General features: G+C 45.4%; 1 protein-coding gene across 1 annotated transcript in view; it reads right to left on the reverse strand.

Moving 5' to 3' along the window:
• Positions 1-23,822, reverse strand: part of LOC138488874 (dynein axonemal heavy chain 11-like) — a 2,478,284-nt gene that overhangs the window by 1,659,290 nt on the left and 795,172 nt on the right. The window contains exon 18 of the mRNA XM_069616234.1: positions 13,156-13,287. Coding sequence (XP_069472335.1) covers positions 13,156-13,287 — 132 coding nt within the window. The remainder of the gene's footprint in view (positions 1-13,155; positions 13,288-23,822) is intronic.

Genomic DNA, 23,822 nt, shown 5'->3' on the forward strand with positions numbered 1-23,822 from the left:
GCCAACTGTATGGAGGCCTGAAAAGTCATGAAGCTGGCTCAGAAGAATGCCTCCACCCTAAACATCATCATTATGCAAGCTCATCAGGGTGTGTCTAAATTCGCACTAATTCCTCCAACTTCTCCCTCATTCAGCAAATGATCGGGGCCAATGCGACCTATGTCTAGTTTCATACTGTTTGGGTCCAGGGAGCACTGCCTGTCCATTCTTACATCCTACAGTAGATTGGGCCCAGGAACGTCTGTTGTTCCTTTCTCCTCTCAGTCTTCATAGATCAGTCTCTTCACAAGCACAGCAGCATGGCATCCTGCAACCATTCTGCATGGCCTGACCCCCTCACTCAAAGCACAGATGATGTTCCGCCACACTGCGGAATTGACTATTTGTGATTTGCAGTGTTGGGGTTAGCCTTGGGAGAAGAATTTAGAATTAATATTGGGGACTTTTTCTGGTTAGAGTGGTGAGGGGTTAGAATGTATTGGTTTGATATTCGAGACTTTTTGGATCAGGGTGGTGATAGGATTCTGGAAATAGAAAATTGAGAATGCTGGATGGGCAATGGGAGAGTGTGAAAAACGTGCTAGATATTTTGGAGTGAAATAGAGTTTTACGCAAAGCAACCTGAATAAAGTTATCTTTGGTCATCTGCACTGAATAATGTTCTCTCGTGCCATTAACACGGTCAACTATCCCAGTAAGAATGTTTAGATGAAAGTCAAATTACCAACCCTACTTTTCCTTCACCCAGTGTGGCTGCATTGCATTATATGGCAAAGTGGTGCAAAATGAAACAACATACTACAATATAGCACATCTGGACGAGAGTCTATTAGAGAACAACAAGTCTTGTGTCAGTGATATATAGGCATTTTCTTCAGAGTCCCAAATGCTCTCCTAATGGTGTTTCATATATTGATGTGCTCTATGTGGCATTGCTACTACTCTGCTGTGACTGGTTAGGGCACTGGGATGACTAGACATGGCAGCTGTCAGATTCAGACTTCCCTCTGGAATAAGGGAAGGCATGCTATTTGTAATTGTAATTGTTTATTTATATAGCACTTATACACAAGAGAAGTGCTTCAAAGCACTAGAAGGAGAGAAGGGAGCAAGGGAATACAGTAATCATTCTGAGGTCTTGAAGTTTCTGAATGATCTAAACAAAAAATAACTAACGTGCTAGGCCTAGCAGCATTTCTCCTAGTGCAAGTGCATGAAGTGTTACATTTGCGACCAAGTTAGGGAGGGGGACAGAACAAAACAAACAAACTAGTTCTAGTACATTCAGGTCATGCAAGCAAGCAGACTGAGGTGTGAGGAAGGGGGAGGGGGGGAACAAGTGTGCACAGTCCAGCAGGGCTCTGGGTTAAGTGCAGAGAGGTTGGCCTGCTCATGGAACATAGGCTGAAAGTGCAGTAGTGCTGAACATAGTGCAGAGGACCGGAGGCAAGTGCAAAAGACTGGCAGGGGAGCCTGGGACCTGTAGGGCTCTGGACATGAGCCAGGTAACCAGTCAGCAAAAACTGGACATGGTTAGGAAGAGACAGGGGAATGAGGCTGGAGAGAAGGAAAGGAGGTTAGCAGGGGAGAGGGAGAGAGAAGGAGGAGGAAAATAGGAAGGCCTTGAGGAATTTCCGGAACTTAAGGTGCTCTGGCTCAAGACGGAGCGAGGCAGGGAGGCTGTTCCAAAGGGAGGCACCTGCAGAAGATAAAGATCTACCCCTGAATCTGTGTTTGGAAAAATGGCTCACTCGCAAAGAGTTGGAGGAGGATGAGCGGAGAGCCCTAGTGGGAGAGTATTTAGGGAAGAGAGCATTGTAGATAGTGCAGACCTCGGCCTCAGAAAGCCTTGTGGGCTATGCAGAGGGTTGTGAACTTTATCCTTGCAGCCAAGGGGGAGCCAATATAGGTATTTCATTGCTGGAGATATGCAGTCCCTGGGCTTGAGGCCAAAGATAAGTCTTGCGGTTCTGTTCTGGAGATGAGTTGTAGAGGACGGAAAGTAGAAGTAGGAACATTGAAAAAGAGGCTGTTGCAATAGCCCAGACTAGCAGAATCAGGGCTCTGGAGATGGTGAGCCTCTGGGGGAAAAGTGAGAAAAGGTAGAATACCTCTGAGGAGGTGCAGCTGGTAGTGGGACATTTTAGAGTTGTCCGAGATGTGAGAAGAGAAAGAGAGAGCGAAGTCGAAGATGACCCCTAGATTTATTGCCTCATTGGTGAGTGAGGGCGCAGGTCCAAGGGAGTCTGGCATTAGTGAAAGTGGGAAAGCGGGAGCAGGGGTCCCAATGAGGATGATCTCTGTCTTACTGGCATTCAGGCAGAGATCGTTAGCAGCACACCATGCCTGAATTGCAGACAGACAGTCAGGAATGAGCGAAGAGGAGGAAGAGAGTACCCTGAAGGAAAGCTGCGTGTCATCCGCAATAACACTGAAAATTAGAGTTGAAGGTAGAGATCCTGTGGGACATTTTGTGAGTGCATATTAAATATAGATTTGGAATGTTCACCTGTGTGACCTTGGGTCATTTTCTTTGTGTTCACATGGCAGGTATTTATATTTATGGTTTTTCATTTCACTGTGCAAGACTAGTGTGTGGGTCAAATGTTCTGGGCCACGACCAGTGATCTTATATTCTGGTGCAGTGGTAATGGTATTTAAAAATGTGCAGCACATCTGTGCATGTGAATTGTGGTGACATGCATTATGGAGGCATATTGCATTGTTTTAACAAATGTGTTAATTTACAAGGATGCTGAGATGGGTCAGTTAAGTGACTGCAGTTGTATGAGTGATGTGTATTTTAGATAATAGCAACCATAACCTTTAAGGCATTTTGTTCTCCATGATATTCCGTAGAGAGCTGTTCTGTAGGATTAAAAGGTTGCAGGCATAGCTTAAAAATAGATATGTGTGGTAGAAAGCTACACATCTCATGCAATCTGGATTCTGATGCTGCGATGAAACTTTCAGTTGTAAATCTGCTCCCTGCCATTTTGGAGGTTGAGGGCCTGGTGGGAGCAGATGAACACATCAACAATGTTGGGGAAACTCAATATGGAATAGGACTTGCACTTGATGTGTTAATAGTGTTGTAGTTTGTTTAAAAGCATTTGTGGTCGCACACACCTGCCAGCTTGGCATCATGGACCCTGCTCAGGATCTAAGATAAGGTAGACTGGGTAATGCCATAGGCTAAGCAAGCAACACAGTAGGAAGGGTCTCTAGTGCAAACATCTATGACATCACAAGCACGGTTCTGAGGACCTCTAGCAGAGTGACAAAAAGGGCAGCTAATGCCCCAAGATACAAGATGAGGGACCTAGAGGAAGTATACATGGAATCCCCTGGTCACTGTCATGTAGCCCCTGTCACATGGCAGCTGACAGTCACAAGAGCAACCTTTGCAGCATTCACACCTTTTCATGGCATCAAGGATCAATGCTCTCACAGAATCAGCAGTGCTGGCATGCTCAGCTATCATTACATTGGTATAGAAACTGAATATAAATATAGGGAGGGACCTGAATTAGGATTGGACATTTGATAGGCAGTCAGTCAACCATTGCAGTAGGTCTCCACTCTCATACTATTAAGAACAGAGGCTAAAGGAGTCTACCGCGGGACAGGGAATTACAACCAGCGAGAGAACCACCCAATAGGAGGAGTTGCCAGCACAAGTCCCACTTCAAAACTGGAAGCCATCCTGAGGGATGAGGCCCACTACCAATCACTGCACCCGAAGCCTGAAGTAACAGGCATGAGTACTGTTCCCTAGAGAGAGGCTTGAATGCAGGGTCAGGAAGTGGCAGGCAGAAAGATGCAGGGACAAGCTAAAAAGCCAATCCCCCTACCAACTAACATGCCCGAATCTCCTTTCACCGGATAGAGGTTGGAAGCAAAAGCCCACAACCACCGTTCATTTCGTGGGTATTTGTAGGAAAGAAGTCAGTGTTTGAAGAAGGTGCTGGTAAGAGGAGCATGGACTGTGTTGCAAAAAGGAGTCTGGACCTGGATTCAGTGGTGGAAGAGTTTTGAGGCCAGAGAGTGAGGCAACGTTTGAAACTATGTTCTGAGGAAGTGGCCGGAGTTAGTAAAGAAGTAGTGGAAGTTACTGAGGAGGCAGTTGTTGAGGTTTGTTTAAGACTTGAGGAAGCAGGCACTGACTATCAGGAGAAGGTGTCCGGAGAATTTGAGGAAGTGGCTAGTATGTCCTTGAAGGAGGTTGATGGATATCTGTAGGAGAACTTTGGTGAAATTAAGGAGGCCGGTAGCAAATATGTGGAGACAGTGTCAGGAAAAGTTAAAGTAATGGCTAGAGTGTGTAAGAAGGAGGTTGGTGACTACCTGGAGAAGTTTGGTGAATTTAGGTAGGAGGTTGGAAGTGATGTTTAGTGGGTTAAGGAGAATCCCGATGAACAGCTGAAGGATGGGGTTGGCGGATCTAAGGAGGGCATTGGTGTGTTTGGGCAAGAGGTTAGTGACAGTATGGGGAAAGGTTAGTGAAATTAATATAGACGTTGGTAGAGTTCTGAATGAGACATTTTGGGAGTTTAAGGAGGGGTACAGGTGAACATCTAAAAGAAGGGGTTTATGAAACTAAGAACAACATTGCTGAATTCATGGAGGAGGCTGGTGAAATGAAGCAGAAGGTTGATGAAGCTCTGCGTGAGTGGTTTTTTGAGATTATCGAGGAGGTGCTGCAATATCAGTAGGAGACGTGTTTCAGGAATATTTACAGAGGAGTTGGAGAGTAATTTTAGTGAGAGTAAGGAGGTGACCTCTGAGCATCCTCGGTACAAGGAGATTGTTAAATTTCTGGAGGAGGTGCCTGACATAGTTAAGGAGGTGGTAGAAAGAAGGATAAAGGTGATAAAAGAATGTCACAAGGAGGTGGTAAAGGGAATGGAGGTGCTGTTGGCAGAGTATAAGACAAAGGGAGGATGAGATTAAAGTCCAAGAAATAAACAGCACACAGACTAGGAAGATTACGATGGGCCCTTTTGGTCCTGGGTAGGTGGTAGAGGGAGAACGAGTGACAAGCCAGTGGTGGGGCAGCTAGAAGGGAGAACACAACATAATTAGCAAGCAGACAGAGAGGGGACAGAATGGCAACATACTAGAGGGAAGTGTTAGAGCTGTTACGCCCACCGCAAAATTCCAGGGTTGGGATCAACCCAGCTGACTCCAGCTCCCATCCAACCATAAGCTATTGCTCTCCCTCCAAGACACAGAAGAGCTTTAAATATATTATTAAGAATCAACCAGGGAAAGGTTTCAGGAAACCCCTTCCAACCCTCAACTATGGGTTATCAGAGAGAAGGGTTTGGGAAACTCCTTAAACCCATGGCTAAGGACTATTTAGCAGAGGGATTTTGAAAATCCCTTGACTCTATCAAAATGAATATAGTCTACAGTGGGCGTTTTCTAAGCCCTAGTATGGTATGAATGCAATGTGTTACCGATGCACAACCTACAAGTTCACACCAGGTCATTTTAGAGCCATTTGGAGGCAAAGAAGGAGCAAAAGACAGCATTAACATGTCTGCAATGTATTCATCCTCTCACTTCAAAAGGCAAATGGTTTAAGGCCTGCATGGGATTTTCATGCAGGCATTAAACCAATGTATTCCTGTGGAAACTACCTGTTTTTAGTACTGAATTAAAACTGGCAGATTCATAGAAACTAATTTCAAATGCGGTCTCCATAGCTTTATTTGCAGGCAGCATTTCCAAGTTTTACAAAAAGAATTGAAATTGTATTTATCGTTTTATTAAGTGATTTCACCAAAACACTGAATATGAACAAGTGGTACAAGCACATGTAAGCAGGCAAATTATAAATACATCAAAGAAATGGAGTGAAAGAGACAAAGGGAAGGAGAGGATCTAACATAGAGGGGTAAGGCATTGCAATGTTTAATGGCTAGTAGACAGAATGATTGTAAACAAGATTAGGCACGTGGTGATTTAGGGACTATGAGTAGGAAATTATTTGGGGAACAAAGGGAATAAGGAGGGACATAGAGAATCATTAACGAAGAAAGATAAGGGGGCAATACCACATGTAAATGTAAAGACAATACAAAGGATGTGAAAGAGTAATTGACATCCATAAGAGAGCCAGGAAAGGGAACAAAGGGGAAATAGAAGTACGGGAGAGAGGCAAGAGAGAGTGCGAATAGAATAATTAAAGATGCAATGCCAGTAGGCAAGAATACCAATAAGTAATGTGGTACAGTATTCAAGACATAGAGAGTAAGAACAAAGATAAGCATCTTAGTAACAAGAAAACTGAGAAAAGGACAAGCCTTATGAGCAGTGAATAGTGAGTGAGAGCGAGAATGAGAGATATTGGAATTTTGTGGGGAGAAGGAGAGAAAGGAATCAAAGATTATGTGCAGAGGGAGCAAAGGAAATTGAAGGGGGCGGGAGTTGAAGTGGTAGAGATGTAGCCGGGAAGAAGACGATCTCAGATTTTGAAGCGCTAAGCTGTAGAAAGAAAGCATGTTTCCAAGAAGATTGTATTCCAAGAAGACAAACACAGATTGTGGCATTAAGGGAATCTGAAAAGCATAAATAAAGGAGACAAAAATCTGAGAATCGTTTGCATAGAAATTAGAGGATATCCCAAATGAAGAGACACTAGATGAGAGAAGAGAGGTATAGAGAGAAAAGAGGGCAGGTGTCAAAACCGACACCTGCGGGCACCAGGTAGCAAGGGAAACATGCAGAATGTTAATCAGCCCAAGCAGTCGCGAAAGATCAATCAGAAAGGTAAGATTGAAACCAATGGAAAACAGTATCAGGGAAACCCAGCAAAGAAAGAGTAGAGTGGAGAGTGCTGTGGTTGACGGTGTTGAATGCAGCAGAAAGATCAAGGAGAATAAGAATGAAAGACGGTTTAGATGATGAGCAGTTAGGAATGAGTTCGATATTTTAAGGAGAGCAGTTTTGCAGGAGTGGAAGGGACACAAATACGGTTGGTATTGTGGAAGAAGAGAGTGATGGTCAAGATAAGATGAGACTTGGGAGTAGTTGAGTAATGGAACATAGTTGAGTAATGAAAGAGTAGAGGCTATTTGCCTTTTTTATTCTTTCATGTAACACTCCATTTCGTAAAGGTTGAAAAGTGTTTGGGGGGGGCCTACATTCAATTAACACTTTTAATAAAAATTAACCCCTAAGAAACGTCCTCGGGAAGGGGTTCTACCAGAGGGACGAGAGGTATTGTATTTCTTTCATCTGCCCCTTCAATATTTTTGCCCATCATGTGTCAAACCCAATAACTGAAGTATACTTGTGGTCTGGCTAGACTGTTGATCTCAGTCACATATGTGGCAGTTGCTATTCGACTTCGGGTTCCCATGGTTGAAACAGCCTTCTGTCCTGGATGGATATCATGTCATGCCTGTAGATAGTGAACCCTGCTAGTCCGACAAGCTAGTGGGGCTTCAGTCTGGGCCCCATCATCATTGGTGGCCTCATCCTCCTCTCCTGGGCTGCCTCTGGCCTGTGCATACTACCTCATGGAGCTACAGCAGCAATGCTGATAATTCCTGGAGACCTTTGTAGTCATCTTCTGCTTTGTCTCTGGTGGTAGAAATGCATTCCTTTTCAGTGCCCCACCCCTAATGTATGCCTGGTATTAACTGGTGTGTTTTCTTTGAGCATTTTCTTTTCACCTGATCTCAGAATGAGCAGAACTGTTTTTACCAGGCACCCATGGATTTTATGTGTGCAGTCACATTGACACAGGTTGTACAGTTTCTGTGCACCCATGGATACTCTGCTCATGGGCATATATGTACCAACGTTACATGTGCCTGCAGTATATCCACTATTGTATGTACCTGGGCTGTCACACTAAGCATATGGAGATTCCATCTGCTGAGTTCCATGTATTGCCTGAGGGCATCCTTCACTAGGTCTTTGGTGGTGGGCCTTGCATCCTGAGCTTTTCTGATGGGGTCCCTTGAACTGCTCAACTAGATAGTTGCCACTGTCATCCCACCACTAGCCTGTGGGTAACACATACTTACCATAGTGCTATTACTATTACTAGCAACTGTGATATGTGCTCCTCGATGGTGAATGGTAATTCTGTGCTGAATGCTCTCTAGGTGTGACCTTCCTCCCTGTGTTCCTGCACTCTCACCCAGGACAAGTCGCTGCACATTGTCCACTGCAAGAGATATAAGCCCCCACCAGGCTTCCTTGCCGAAGGGCACCACTACTGGGAAGTAACGCAAGGAGCGCCTCCAACAAGACAGATACTCTCATTTGTCTATTGGGCCCTCTGATAACCTCCCACACTAACATTCTCAACTATAGGCAGACCAACTAAGCTACCCGTACATGGCAATGTAATATCCCTCCCAAATGACATCAAACAAAATAAAACTAAACTTCTAAACCAATTCACAACCAACAGCCCCAGCCAATGTGTCCCATCAACACGGGTGCACAAGGTTCCCCTGTCGGCAGAAAGGCCTCTCGACATAGAACATACAGAAAAAGACCTGCACACAGACCTCAGGGTACCTACAGTCTGGATGTTTCCCATCTGTGAAAGGTACAGTGAGCAAAAAGCAGATGGTTGCAAACTCTCAATGTCGTTAACAACCACTGAACAGGTTACATTGCCTTGTTCTTCTGAGAGAGGGGCGCCTGCTAACTTTGTTGAATTCTTTGAAGGAACCTGGGGTTGGTCACCCTAGGTTACCTGGGGGCAACCAGACGTGGACTCCCTGCTCACTGTGCTTGAGATGCTCAGCTTCACCTCACTGATCATGCCCAACAAGGCTGAAACACGTGTATGGGGTTGCTGTTGGTACTCTTGTTCAGAGAGGAATTGCCATAGCATTTCGGTGCTGGACTGCCCATGTGAGCGGGACAAAGACTGATATGCAAATGGATATTTCCCATCTGTGAAAGGTACAGTGAGCAAAAAGCAGATGGCTGCGAACTCTCAATGTCGTTAACAACCATTGAACAGGTTACATTGCCTTGTTCTTCCGAGAGAGGGGCGCCTGCTACCTTTGTTGAATTCTTTGAAGGAACCTGGGGTTGGTCACCCTAGGTTACCTGGGGGCAACCAGACGTGGACTCCCTGCTCACTGTGCTTAGAGATGCTCAGCTTCACCTCACTGATGATGCCCAACAAGGCTGAAACACGTGTATGGGGTTGCTGTTGGTACTCTTGTTCAGAGAGGAATTGCCATAGCATTTCGGTGCTGGACTGCCCATGTGGGCGGGACAAAGACTGATATGCAAATGGATATTTCCCATCTGTGAAAGGTACAGTGAGCAAAAAGCAGATGGCTGTGAACTCTCAATGTGGTTAACAACCACTGAACAGGTTATCATGCCTTGTTCTTCCGAGAGAGGGGTGCCTGCTACCTTTGTTGAATTCTTTGAAGGAACCTGGGGTTGGTCACCCTAGGTTACCTGGGGGCAACCAGGCGTGGACTCCCTGCTCACTGTGCTTAGAGATGCTCAGCTTCACCTCACTGATGATGCCCAACAAGACTGAAACACGTGTATGGGGTTGCTGTTGGTACTCTTGTTCAGAGAGGAATTGCCATAGCATTTCGGTGCTGGACTGCCCATGTGGGCGGGACAAATACTGATATGCAAATGGATATTTCCCATCTGTGAAAGGTACAGTGAGCAAAAAGCAGATGGCTGTGAACTCTCAATGTGGTTAACAACCACTGAACAGGTTATCATGCCTTGTTCTTCCGAGAGAGGGGCGCCTGCTACCTTTGTTGAATACCTACAGTCTGCACTCATCAACACAACATCAAAATAATGCGAAGTTCTCTCTCTCTCTACATTCTAATCTAACCCAGCCCCTTTTCTTTCTTTCAAATTTGCCATGTGCCTTACAACCAGGCAAATAACAGCACAGTACAGTATACATCCCAGTAACATAACTGCGCTTCTGTGTAGAGTGTATTTAATGTTCCCCTTACCAGGGATTTATGTGTACTGAGATAAAGTTTCACAGAGGTATATTTAGTTCTTACCTCTTAAGCATAAGCAGTTTTTATAATTGTACCATTTGAGAAATTGCTATGCCCCCAATATACATACCATCCATCCCCACATCACACAATCTTTTCTGCAATTCAATAGCACATAAGGATGAGCCAGTCCATGTTCTTATAAAGGCCTTGCTTGTCGTCTCAAACCAGCCTTTTCGAGCTGGGTCCCACCTTCCATCAACTCTGACACGACCCTAATTAAGCATTTCTGTACCTCTGCATTGGTATGTTTGCACTGTGCAGATACACATAGTAGCACCTGGGCTTTTCTTGTACTTATTTCACGCAAAATCTTTTAAAAAATGATTGATCATTATTAATTGTTGAACGACTGCAGGCTTTCTGTTTTACTCTGTAGTGTTTGTGGCCCTACTAGGTGCCGACTCGAATCGGTCTGGTGTTCTTCCCTAATAGGATTCCGCACGCTGCCCTTCCTGAATGTGAACCTAGGTGCTGTGTGGCTTCAACTGGAATTAATGATTACGCCTGGGTGGCTGAACCAGAAATCAGCATCATTTTCAGGCTATAATCGATTCACCGGAATTCTCAAACTTTAAAGAGATTCGGGGGACAAAGTTGTGTAAGCCTGGTCCAATTGTCTATGCAAGAAACGTTGCTTTGGAGAGGAGTCTTTCATGGAGGGAGCTGAGTGACGTCAGTTGCTCTTTGATAGTTGAAGCATTTTCCTCTAGGCGAGGCTTATAGTTAGAGGAGGTTTTAGGCACTTCTGAACAGAATACAATTGTATTTCCAGCCTTACTAGGGCTTTGGCATTTCGGATGAGAGAGGTTTATCTTTATATGCTAAAGACATCACAAACCTGTTTGCTTCTTTTGGGCTGGGTGGCTTGATTGAGCGCGCTCGCACACAACTTGGGTAAACACAATAGCTGAGATGACCATGTGAATTTCTTTCATTATTAGCACACTTTGAGGGAAGGAGAAGCATGTGTGGGGCATGCTGGAACAAACATGCTTTGCAGAATCTCGCACATCATTCAGGCAGTGGCTTTAGTGGCCCGGGAAATGGTGTGTGACACAACACACCACCTGTCTGGATGCTGCAGAAATGTGTGCTGGGGTAGCTTGATTGGACGCCACTCACACATTAATTTGTTAAGCACAATGGCTAACACGATCATGCTAATTTCTTTCATTGTTAGCAAACTTTGAGGGAAGGATAAACGTGTTTGAGGCATACTGTGAAAACATTGTTTGTGGGGTCTTGCTTATCACTCAGATGTGTATCAGCCTAGCCTTGCCTTTATGCAGCCAAACTCAACTAACAAAGGGAACAGGAAATTGCAGTTTCCTTGTATAGGTCTTTAAGCTCATTTACTGCCGAAGAACTCACCAGAATCGCACGTGAACATCACAATCGCACATGAATCCTTGTGCAAGTTCCAAATCTGGGTACAGGTACCTCAATCTCACCAAAAATGTTGAGGCATCTTGATTCCCCCACAGCCTCCCACAGATGCACTGGGACGCAGTGGTCGAAGTGATCTGGAGCAGTTGGGAGCGGTGATCCTCTACTTTTTTTTATACTATTTTAAATTAAGTTTTACTGTTCCTATGCTTGTATTTTAAAAAGAAACCGTTCTGGAACGGTTTCGTTTTAAAATAACAGTGTAGGAAGAAGTTGAAACTTGCACTTTCAGGGCACTGCACTGAACATTCCCTTAAACAGCAGGCACATGTGTTTGGGGGTTTGTATTGTGTGTGGGAGGGGGCAGGGCAATGGGGTTTGTGAAGAGCGGGGCAGGCTAGCAGGGAACATAGTTCCACTACTTCTTTTCTTACACTTCGACCACTGCTGGAACGTAGTGTTTTTTGGGATATTTGTTCAGTCCAATCTATCACATAATAAATGATGCAAATGAGTAAACTAGCAAATGGGTTCCTGTCTGAATCTCGCGGAGGTCATTGTAAACAATTTCTGAAGTCAGTATTCTATCTGTATTGTCATTGTAAAACACAATTGGCCTCATTGCAAGTTTGGAGGTAGCCTTGCTGGTAAAACCGGCAGGCTGCCGCCAAACATGTGATTTTTTCTGGCACCTGCGAATGGAAATTACCGGGATATTACAGCACCGGTGGACCCGGTGCTTGGCCATTCCCGGCGCCGGAAACAAATGCTCCCCATTCCCATTTGATGCCCATAGGGCTCAATGTGAATGGGGAGGTTGGATGCACCGGCACCATTCAGAATGGTGCCGTGCATCCGACATGGTATGCTCGCGGGTGCCGCTCTGCCGCCTGGTCCGACCTGGCGGGCAGAAAGGCACCCGGGAGCACAACTCGTAGTTTGCCGGTCCAGGAACTACAGTACCGGCAAGTTTACTGTTACCATACTCCCATAGGAGCCCAGCCACAGCATCAGAGGAGTCCTGTCTCACACACCATTGTAACCATCCCCATAAATCTGCTAACCGGTCTCAAGAACCTCAAGGAATCCTGGTCGAAGGCTTTGCTCCCAGAGGAGCCATGCTTCTAACCCTACCCTTTTTAAAAAAGTCCCCGGACCGGCAAACTTGTAATGAGGCCCAATGTGCATTGTAGCGGTGCGTCCTTTTGCAACACTTTCAACCTTCTAGACAAAGCAAGTGTTTGCCTTTCTACACTTGTTCTTTGATGGTTTACCTCATTATCAATGGATCCTGGTAAAGAAAGGGATGCAAGAGAGGGAATTGCAAATGGTTACGTGAATGCAGGCTACACTTTACTACAGACAGCATCAGACCTGCAACGTCTCTTAACTTCATTCAATCCCTTGAAATGTCACATTGTTGAATTTTGAGGTCCCTTCATTAGAATTAGAGCTAAATCTATAGAAACAATTTAAATATCATACTCTTTCAGTGTTCTGTCGATAAAAAAGAGAAAAAGAAGACACTGAAAACAGCATGAATATCAAAACCTTTTATCTTATGTTGTGGTATGCAGATCTAAAATCCATGAAACCACATGCGACCTACGTGAGTCTGGAGCAGACTGGTCATGGCACACTGATTCTCTGTAGAACATACATGTGTAGAACTTTCAGCCAACAAGACCGTGTTAATCACATGATTCACCACCATCGGTGTATAGAATTGGTAACTCACCTGGTCTTGGAAAAGTGCCCCGCCGAATGACCACACACTTGCAAAGACGAAGTATAATTCATATAGCTCCCGCGGAGAGTCGGGGGGTGCATTCTCTTCTGTCAAGAGACAGTCCAGCAATGAGCACAATGTCTGAAATTTGAAACAGTAAAACAAGCAGTAAGAAGGATACTACATTACTGGGTGATCTCGATATATTTCAGATTTTGGAACTGTAACTGTTTAAATCGCTGGTTCTCTTTTTGAAACATAATCTTATTGCAGAGGAGGAATACGTACAATTTAAAAAAAGGTACATTCTGTGTATGTACATGTAACTTACAAGCGTCATTTATGAGTCTAATGTACATATGAATGCCTCCAGTATGTACTCGAAACATACATCGGATTTGTAAAAGCGATGCTTGCCATAAGAGTCCCAACGCGAGGGACCGGCAACGCGAATTTCATCGAACAAGCACCCATTCAACTAAATCTTCCATGTGTAGTGACACACATTTTCAAATGGATTATCCACATTTACCCGCAGGATTTACTTATGCCTCAATAATCTAAGCATAAGTAGTATAATACATGTGAGAACACGCACACATTGACAGCATGTCTGAAGAATGTGATAAAGCCAAGGTAACAGTCAACAATTACACACAGTTTTTACTTTGAAATCAGTTTTTTTATTCCAATTTATGTTTAAAATGTGCATTTCGTAAAACTTACTTTGTTGTAAATTCTTAACAATCATAACTATAATGAAAACAATTAAGAAGTCTGACTTGCTGTATGTAGTGAGAGAATTTCATCTTTCTGTGCTATTATAATCTGACTGTCACCTGAAAACCATGAGCTGATTTGTTGCTTGTATGGTGCTTTATGCAGCATTAACACCCGGGGGTAACATCATGGGGGCTCCCTGCCAATCGCAGAGCTTGAAAGGCAGACTTTATCTCATGGTATAGTGCCAAGCCCCCTGAAATCCTGGTGCATCCCATCTTCACCTCCATAAGCTCTGGCCTCCAGCCACCCCTGTGTCGGGGGGAAATTATCCCGGGGTCGGCTGGGCCGTCCGCGGACCTCTGGGCAGGGAGGCCCCAACTCCTCCCGCGTATCCCAAAAATGAGCATGAGGCACACGCAAGAAGCAAGGTGATTCTGCTGTTTATTAAACAAAACGGCAGGGATGGGTCAAGGATCGTACGCGTCCGTCCTGACACTCTCTCTCTAATCGTGGGGCTCGCAGGCCCTTTTTACCTTAGTCTGACGCGCTACTTGCGTCACCTGGGAAAAGTTAGCAAAAAACCTATCGCCACTCTGGATTGGTTCCTCGAGTGGTAGGGTTAGTATAGCATACGTATAGAGAGCGTTGTTAGTGGTTGAGGGTCAGTCAGGTGGCATACTTCGGTTGTCCCTTCAATTTGATACATGAAAATTGTTACATGAAGACCCCTGAGGATTGGCTAATGTTAATGGCGTCAGTGATAAGAGCCCCATGTTCTGATTGGTCCACTCGCGAGCCCCCCAGTCTGGGACCATCGCTGTTCCCAGCTTGCGGTGCACCTGTAATTTGCAACAATGTATCACTATGGGTATGTGCAGACAATGTGAGGATTTATTCATATGCTGGAAGGTAGACTACTCCCACCGCCGCAGATGTCCATTGAGTCGCTTAATTGTACCTGCCTGTGTCTTGAAACGTGGGATCCAGGCGCCTCCCTCCTTCTGGGCCTGGCACCCTGTCAGGTTCGGCTTGGTCATGTGAGGAGAGACCGTGGTTGAGGCAGGATTCTGCACATTTAATATTGCATTTTCCACTGTGTGCCTGGCTTAATTTGCAGGTGTGACCTTGGCGTCGGCTTGCGGCATGCGAGTTTGCAACATTGTGCCCTTGACTGTCTGCTCTCGCCGGGCTCATTCTGCAGGGTCAGCAACTGTACTCTTGCTCGTTCAATGTTCATGGAAGCTCTTGCTTGCGGCCTACTTGGGCCTGGTGCATAGGTGGAGACGTTTTGATGCACGGCCCTTTAGGTTATGGTATCATATTGCTTTATCCCCAGTATCATGTCTTCGTTATATTTCTCATTGCAATGCATGGGTTTAGGAGAAGCGTGAGCAAGCATTTTAGATGAGTTCATTGTGCGTCTTGCGTTTCTGCATTTTGAAAAACCTATGTGAAAAATAATAAAGATGCGCGTCAGTGGGTGTGACCGTCACCTACGTCATAGCACTGAATATGTTCTTCGTGTGGATTGGTGTGGGAGTGTCCAGTGTGCATGTTTGCACGGCTGTGCTGACCGTTGGCTAGGTCGTCATGGCATCTCTAACAATGTGTTCATTTACTGTTGAATGGTTCAGTCGAGTCCATCCATGCCGCAGGTGTCGGCATGGGCAGGGCAGGCTGGTGGGCAGGCTGGTGGGCACATTCGTATGTTCCTGTACCAGGGTATCTGGTCATCTGGTAGATGGGCAAACTCCTCTCGTGGCGGGTGTCTGGGCCACGATCCTCTAGGCCAGGGGTGTGAGGGGATTGGTGGGAGCCTTTTGTTCCATTCTCCCACTTCAGTCCCCCCTCTGGTCGACTTGTCGACCACAAACATATCCTTTTCCTTATCTCCTCTCACTCTCCATATTTTAGTTACTCCTCCCAAATGTCCATAGTGGTTGACATGGTCTTCAAATGACCAATACATATATACACAGGTTCCTCCAGGTGTGCAGTATACCCATTTCCCTTTGTAGCTCCTTGGGTTCCTTGGGTTTTCGAGCTTCAAAGATGGTGGGTCCAGGTGGTTGGTGATGATCTGTTTGCGCAGTTTTTCTCTCTCTTTTATTATTGTGCCTGTGTGCTGGCCATCATCTGCCGGCATCAAGGGGTGCATACCAACCATTTCGATCATTTCATCTGTGGTGCATGCCTTCCGGGCCTTCCAAAATCTAATTATGATCAGTGCAGCTCCAGCCAGTATTATGCATCCAACTATAATCTTCAGTCCGTCCGACAGCCATGACCATAATAGTGAAAACCAGCTGTCATCCTTCTTCACTCGTTTACTTTCATCCATCATTTTGGAGTGCATCTGGGCCAGTTGTGATACTGCTTCTGTCAGTGTACCATTGTCAGCATCGTTAGCAGGAATGAATGTGCAGCATGATTGTCCTATCTTTGCGCAAACTCCTCCTTCCATTGCTGTGAGGAGGTCCAGTACATATCTGTTCTGTAGTGCTACCATCCTCACTGCTCGCAGTTCCTCTTTTATTGCGTTGAATCCATTTACTGCAGAATTAATTGTCATCATTAGTTCCCATCGAGTTATCTGGAGCCATTTTGCGTTTGCGTAAGCTTGTAGTCCCGGATGTATTATTGAGGAGAAGAACATTGCTGCTCTGCTGAATAGTCTGTGTTCTGGTGGGATTGAAGTGATTGCTGTTTCCGACCTTCCCCATAGGTAATTTCCTGTCAGAGGTTCTCCTTGTCTTTTCTTTCTATTTAGGACAGTGTTGTTGCTGTTGTTTTGGTTCTCTGGCCCCTTCTGAGGTTGTACAGATCTCTTCTTCCTCTTGTTTCCTTCATCCATTTTAGGGAAGTTCGCCACGTTCACATGTTTCTGGGGCACCACTAGTGATGGTACATTAACGTGTACCATTGTGCAAACACCATTCCACAGAGGGGGCAGTGTGTGGTATGCCTTGTCTCCGCAGGCCCAGTAATGGTCCATTAATACTGCTGTTCCTGCTCCCCCCTCAGGTAACTCCATCACGCTTGCACAGTTGGTGTTGTATCCCACGTCCACTTCTCCTCTATGTTGGTAGCATACCTTAGATGCAGACAGCGGCAGTATTGTTATTGGGTCTTCATCCTTCTCTATCCACGTTAGCATGGGTACGTACTTGACCCAAGTCATCCAACATCTGTCATTGTGTTCAGCAATAGTTGTAATATTTTCTCTTGTTACCATGTTGCTGCCAACCACTCCTGTGTCCCATTTGTTGTCCAGGTACACCTTCCCTGTTATTGTTACCAGTGGTCTTTCCCAACATCCTTGTTTACCAGGAACTTCAGTGGCGTACCAATCACATGGTAGGTATTGTAGTGTTACTTTCTTTGTTTCTCCTTTTTCAGGGCCACTTGTCATGTATCTGAATGCTTCAGCATGCAAACTGGTCTTGTGGTAACTCAAATAAGTCTTGAGGAAGTTGTTTTCGTATGGATATGTGTCTCGCGTTTTCCATACCAGGTGCACCACCGTCCCTTGAAACCTCCCTTTCGTTTGGAACAGTGCCAAGTATACTATACATCGTGCTGTCTTTTCATCTATTTACATGGCAACGAAAGTTCGAGAAGCGCTCATGGCGTATGGGATCAATGAGCAGACGTAGCAGCTGTCTTCTGTTGTCTGCTTACCTATTTGGGTCATGTGTTGGTACCACATGTTGTTCGAGACGTGAGCTGAATCTTGTATGTAGTTGTCAATACCTTTAATATCTGAGTATGTGCTGTGTTTAACTCTATTTCCCTTGTGTGGAATTTTGCTAGTACCACCTGACGTAACACCTGTTGCAGCCGTGGGTGGGGGTATATTAGGTTTGGGTACAGCCAAAATATTGATAGCATAACTTTTCTGCCATACAGAGGCAGCCAAGAACCCGGTGATCATTAAAATCCCTATCATCTTTATTACAGAGGCTAGTCTCACCAGCATTTTGCTCTTACCTTGCTGCAGTCCGGCAGCTTATTCTAGCAACGTTAAAGTTGCCCGCCTGAAAATTCTCAATATGCTTGTTATTAGTGTTAGTTGTTGTTTTCAAGCTCTCCCTATCAAGTAGTCGTTCAGTTCCCAGGCGAAGAGCTGTTCCCACGCCAATCTAAGCGATCTATCTCTTAGGGCAGGCAAGCGTTGGTGAAGATGGGGCATTGATTGTTCTATGGCCAAGAGAAATGCTGTGTAGTAGACACGTACCCTCCTTCTTTTTAGATACTTTGGCCTTTTTATGTGATAGACAAATTGGTGTGATAGCTCTTCAGGGTAGTTATCGTCTGGGGGTAGCATCTACTCCTGGGCAATGAACTTTGTTAGTTATCTGTTTTCTTTAGCAATACAATAATACGCGGTACCTGCATGTGCGAGAAAGAAAAAAGAGAACATCCAAGTGTTTACATATGCATATGTGCAAGACAATGTCCTTCAGTTGGGTTATTACTGCAGTGGGTAGGGGGTCGATGGGCAGAGGGTTTGGGGCTCAACTGGCGGAAGTCTGTTTACTCTTTGATCGTGTGACCATGGGGTGGGCGGTATGGGAATTACCCCTTTCTATGTCAGTAGTTGTCTCTGGGGAATCTGGGGGGTGGTAGGGTATGGAGACACTTAGGTCGTCAGCTGTGGTAGAAGTCTCTTCCTCCGTGGGTGACGCTGTTGCTGTTCTTCCAATGGCCCTGTCGGTGACGCTAGGGCGGGTCTGGAGTTTGCAGATCTTTACGTCGTGTAGGTGATTCCAAGCACGTTTGTCCTGCAACTTTACCGCTCTCGTAGATACCTCCTCTACCAGGTGGGGGCCAGTGAAGCGTGGGCTGTTCCACTTTCTATTGAAATTGCGGAGTAGCACGTGGTCACCTTTAGCAATTTTGCACAGTTTTTCCTTTTCCAATTCTTTATCCACGTCTTCTTGTTGATCACTCTTAGACCCGCCCCGCGTGCGCTCGAGCTGTTGAGACACAAACACTACACTAGTAATCAAAGAAGACACATATTGGTACATTTCATCACCAAGAACAGTTGCAGTGTTTTCATAATCTGTGAATGCTCTTGATGTTGGCGTTAGAGGAAGGCACATTTGACGTCCGGTCACCACCTCGTGAGGAGTGAGGTGGTGGTCGGAGCCTGGTCTATTTCTCAGCTCAAATAGAGCTAGCGGAAGGCAATACAACCAACTCTTCTTTGTTGTTTGCTGTATCTTTGCAATTGCCTCCTTCAGTAGGCCATTCAGGCGTTCGCATATACCGTTGGCCTGCGGGTGATATGCACATGCAAATTTATGCTTGATGTTCAGTAAGGATGTGATGTGCTGGAACATTTCATTAGCGAAATGCGGGCCATTATCCGACCGCAGTACCTCGCACACTCCCCACCTGGGGAAAACCTCCCTCACTAGAAATTTAGCTGCTCTAAATGCATCTGGGTGTGAGCAGGGTCCTGCCTCAATCCACCTGGAGAATGGGCATACTACTACAATCAAATACCTATTTCCTTGACATACGTTGATCATATCAACATAGTCAATATGGATGTGTAGGAAGGGTCCCTCTGGCCGGGGTATAGTACCTTTTATCACTTTCAGCGTGTGACCGGCCGTGAACTGTTGACATGTGAGACAATTGCTGATAAAATTTGTCACATGGGAATTTAACTCGGGACAGAACCAATCTTCCCTAATTCATGCTGCAATAACTTCCTTGCCTGTGTGGGCTGGGTGGTGGAGTTGGCTCAGGGCGGTGTTCAATAGTGCCAATGGCATTACCATCTTTCCAGTGTTACCCTGGCGCCATAGTGCATCAGTTGGTGACATTGTACATCCTCTTTTTACCCATATTTCTTTTTCTGCCATTGGTGCAGCCGCTTGTAGCTCCATTATCTGTGTGGCTGGGAGATGGGTGTACCCCTCTCTTATCAACATTTCTTTAGCTATCCCCCTCCCTCTCCCTCTCTCTAACTCTGGGGGGTTCCATATCTCACCAAAATATGCAGCATACTTCGCATGTGCGTCTGCTGCTGCATTTCCTTTTGAGACATGATCTTCTCCATTAGTGTGTGCGGTACATTTGACCAAAGCTAATTCTTGGGGGTCATTTATTACTTCAATTAGTTCAGCTAATAAGAGAGCATGTTGTACTGGGGTGCCGTCAGCTCTCCTAAACCCTCTTCTCCTCCATTTGGACAATGCTGAGTGGACAGTAGACGTGACATATGCGCTGTCAGAATATATAGTCACTCTTTTGTCAAAGCTTTCCTTCAATGCCAAGATCAGTGCAACCAATTCTGCTGCTTGAGCAGAGTAATGCTGTGGTAATTGTACGCATTTCACCGCCACACACACCGGTTCCTCTGTCATTTTTACCACTGCTGCCCCAGTTCTCCTTATCCCATCACTTGGTCTATTGTTGATGACCCATCAATGAACAAGAGCTCTCCTCCATCTAGTGCGTCCTCTTCAACTTTTCTAGTACATGAGTACATTTCGGTAGTCTGTGTACAATCATGTGCATAGTCTCCTTCCTCAATTACTTCTGCTATAAACCTTGCAGGATTAACTGTGCTGCATCTAACAATTGATAATTCTGGTCTAGATAAGATGATCTCATAACCTGACGCCCTCTGCGTGGTTAGTGTGGACTTAGGCTTGTTTAATATTGCAAATAGTGCATGTTCCACAAATAGTGTGGTTGGGCACCCCATTGTTATTGATGATGCTTTCTCTACCGCAAAGGCAGCTGCGGCGAGACCTTGTTCGCAAGGGAAATGTCCTAACATCACAGGATCCAAGTGGCCACTGTAAAACGCTACTGGTTTGTAACCCATGCTTGTTTTTTGAGCCAACACTACTTTCATTACTGCTGAGTCGCAATGTGAAAATATAAAGAATTGTCGTTCATAATCTGGGGTGGCCAGTACCGGAGCAGTTGATATTGCATCTTTCAGTTCATCAAAGGCCTCTTTCATTTCCATTGTCCACCCCAATTTTTTCTCCCCTTTGTTAGCTTCTTTTAATGCCGCAAGTAGGGGTCCTATGTATGAGCTGTAATCAAATACCCATGCTCTACAGTAGTTGCACAGTCCCAGGAACTGCTGCAGTTCCCTCACTGTTTGGGGCAGCAGCGTTTTTGAAATGGCCTGTGCTCTTTGTGGTGCAATCTTTCTTCCGTATTGGGATATGAGCTGACCAATGTAAAGTACCTGTTCCTGACAGTACTGTAACTTTTCTTTGTCTACCTTATAACCCTTTTCAGCCAATATTGTCAGCATCTTCAATGAGTCCTCTCTGCATCTTTTTTCACTTGTGCTGGAAATTATTATGTCATCAACATACTGCAACACTGTGCTTTCCACTTCAATGTTACCCAAGTCCATCTGTATTACTCTGTTGAGAATTGAGGGTGACTCGCAGTACCCTTGTGGCAATCTGGTGTGTTTCCATTTTGTGTTTCTGTACGTGAAGCTTGTCAGATCTTGTGAGTCTGGGTGCAGGGGTATTGAGAAAAAGGCATTTTTTAGGTCTATCACTGTAAATCGTGATGCCTCTGCTGGAATGCCACACAATATTGTGGCCGGTTTGCTGCTATGGGGTATTCTGCTTCCACTATGTTGTTCAAGGGCCTGAGGTCCTGGATGAAGCGCCAAGACCCCCCTTTAGCTTTGCGCACTGGGTATACAGCTGTGTTACATGGTGATTCTGATGGTACCAATATGCCATTATTTATAAGGGCCGTTATTGTTTCATATATGCCCTCATCTGCCTCTTTTGATAGTGGGTACTGCTTCACTCTGGGGAGTATTGCACCTTTTTTCAATTTTATTCTTACTCCCCCTATACTTTTTATGCACCCCACGTCATAGGGACTAGTAGTCCATAATGATGTTGGTACCTTTGCCATATCCTCCTCAAAGAAGGGAACTGGGGAGGATGTGGGTGCTTCAAGTGCCATTGCAATTTTCTGTGCCACTTGTTTGTATGTCACTCTTAGCCATATTTCTACACTCATCATAAATACCATTTCACCTTCTTCCTTTTCTTCTGAGAAGAGCTCCTCGTCTGACACCTGGGTGAGCCTACATCCCTCTTCTAGGGCTATCACTGCCCTCCATGCTCTTCCTTCTCTGTCTTGGGCATGTACTGCAATGTAATCAGCAGTTGCTATAATGCTCTCTATGTTCACTGAAATCACCTTTCCTTCTGGTTCATTGGCTGGTGTTTCTGGTCTAAACAAATAGGCTGCTGGCCTCCTCCAGATCTTTCCTTCTATTCCTGGCATCCATGCAAATGCCTTGTCTGTCCCGTACTGGAACAGTTCACCATCTACTGGCTCAGCCCTAATTACTGTCTGTCCACAGTATGCTTGCATAATTTGTCGTGCAGTGAGCATGTTTATTCCTGGAGTGGAGCAAATTATGCCGTCCTCCGTAAAGGAGATTGTCATATTCAACCTGGTCATTATGTCTCTCCCCATTATATTTACTGGTGAGGCCCTAGAATATAAAAGCGGGACTGACATGTCATAATCCCCTATTGATAAGGGAATGTTATCAGTCAAGGGAACCAACCCCCTAGCCCCAGAGAATCCTTGGGTGTTCATGGCTTCACCTGACATCTTAAATTTACCTTCCCTTATGCAAGACCGGGTCGCCCCGGTGTCGACAAGGAATGATAATTTTTTGTCACCTATCGTTACCTCATGCGTGGTTCCTCCGCACTATTAGGTGTTACCGACAGGATGGGACACACCAAGGCCGTCTGTGGGCTGTCCTATTGTGGGTATAATGATTGACCACTTCCTGTGTAAGGGTTGTGTCCCAGGACCATCACCCTTCCCAGTTGTGTTTGCTGTAGTTGTGTATTGGTAGAGGTTATGTTATGGTCTTGAATCTGGGCAGGTTGCTGTACTTGCTGTACTTGGGGTTGTTGTGTTATCGCTACCTGTTGTTGTGGCAGTGAATATGTCTGTGGCTGTTGTTGTGTTACTAGTTGTTGCTGCCCATTTCCCTGTTGCAATGCCTGCTGTTGCTGGATGCCCTGCTGTTCCTGTGTAGGCCCTTGTTGTCCCTGTTCTCCCCATGATGATGTGCCTGGTCTCACTCTACACGTGCGTGACATGTGCCCTACTAATCCACAAATCCAACACACCAGTGGTTCCCTGTTCTGCCATGGAAAGCTTCCTGAGTTGTCCTGGTATACTGGTTGCCCGGTGGGGTAGAAATTTCTAAATCCTCCCCCTTGCTGTTGTGTGTTATATCCGTATCCCCTCCCCCTCATCATTCCTCCCCTTCCCCTGCTGTAATTATAATATCCAGCTCCTGGCGTTGAGTATCCTCCTCCCATGTTAGTCGTGTATGGTTGGAGTGGCGGCAGCTGTTGTGTTACAATCTGTGATGATTGTATTTGGGAGGGATCTTGTGCAGCCACTACTTGTGTGGGGTTTTGAGTCGTTGTTGCAGGTGTAGTTATTAGTGCACCTTCCACCGTGTATTTAGTAAGTTTTTTCTGTACCAATTTAGCCTCTTCCGTTTTTCTATCCTCTTCCTTTTGTTTCATCTTCTCTTGCCATGTCCTACAATGATGCACTATCGTCAGTTGTATTTCTGGCCATGCTTTTGCTTCCATCCCCACTACTTTCTTCAGTTGTTTCTGAACTGCTTCTGGGAGCCCTTGTACTAGTATATGATAGAATATTGCTGGTGTTTTGTCCCATTGTTCTCTAGTTTCCATACGCCACTTCTCTTGAATTTCCTGGATATAATCAACAGGATCTTCGTTTTCACGCATCTTGCGTGAGGTAATTGCTCCTATGTCTGATGTGTCTGGGTACTGTACCCTCAGCGCTTGCCATAATGCATGTCTGCAGTTTGCGAATGGTGCCCCATCGTGTGATGTGTTTGTTATTGTGACCCCGGGGAAGCCTGCTCTCTT

Source organism: Ambystoma mexicanum, chromosome 9 (genome assembly GCF_040938575.1).
Source record: "Ambystoma mexicanum isolate Mex_15411 chromosome 9, UKY_AmexF1_1, whole genome shotgun sequence".
In the NCBI taxonomy this organism is placed as follows: domain Eukaryota; kingdom Metazoa; phylum Chordata; class Amphibia; order Caudata; family Ambystomatidae; genus Ambystoma; species Ambystoma mexicanum.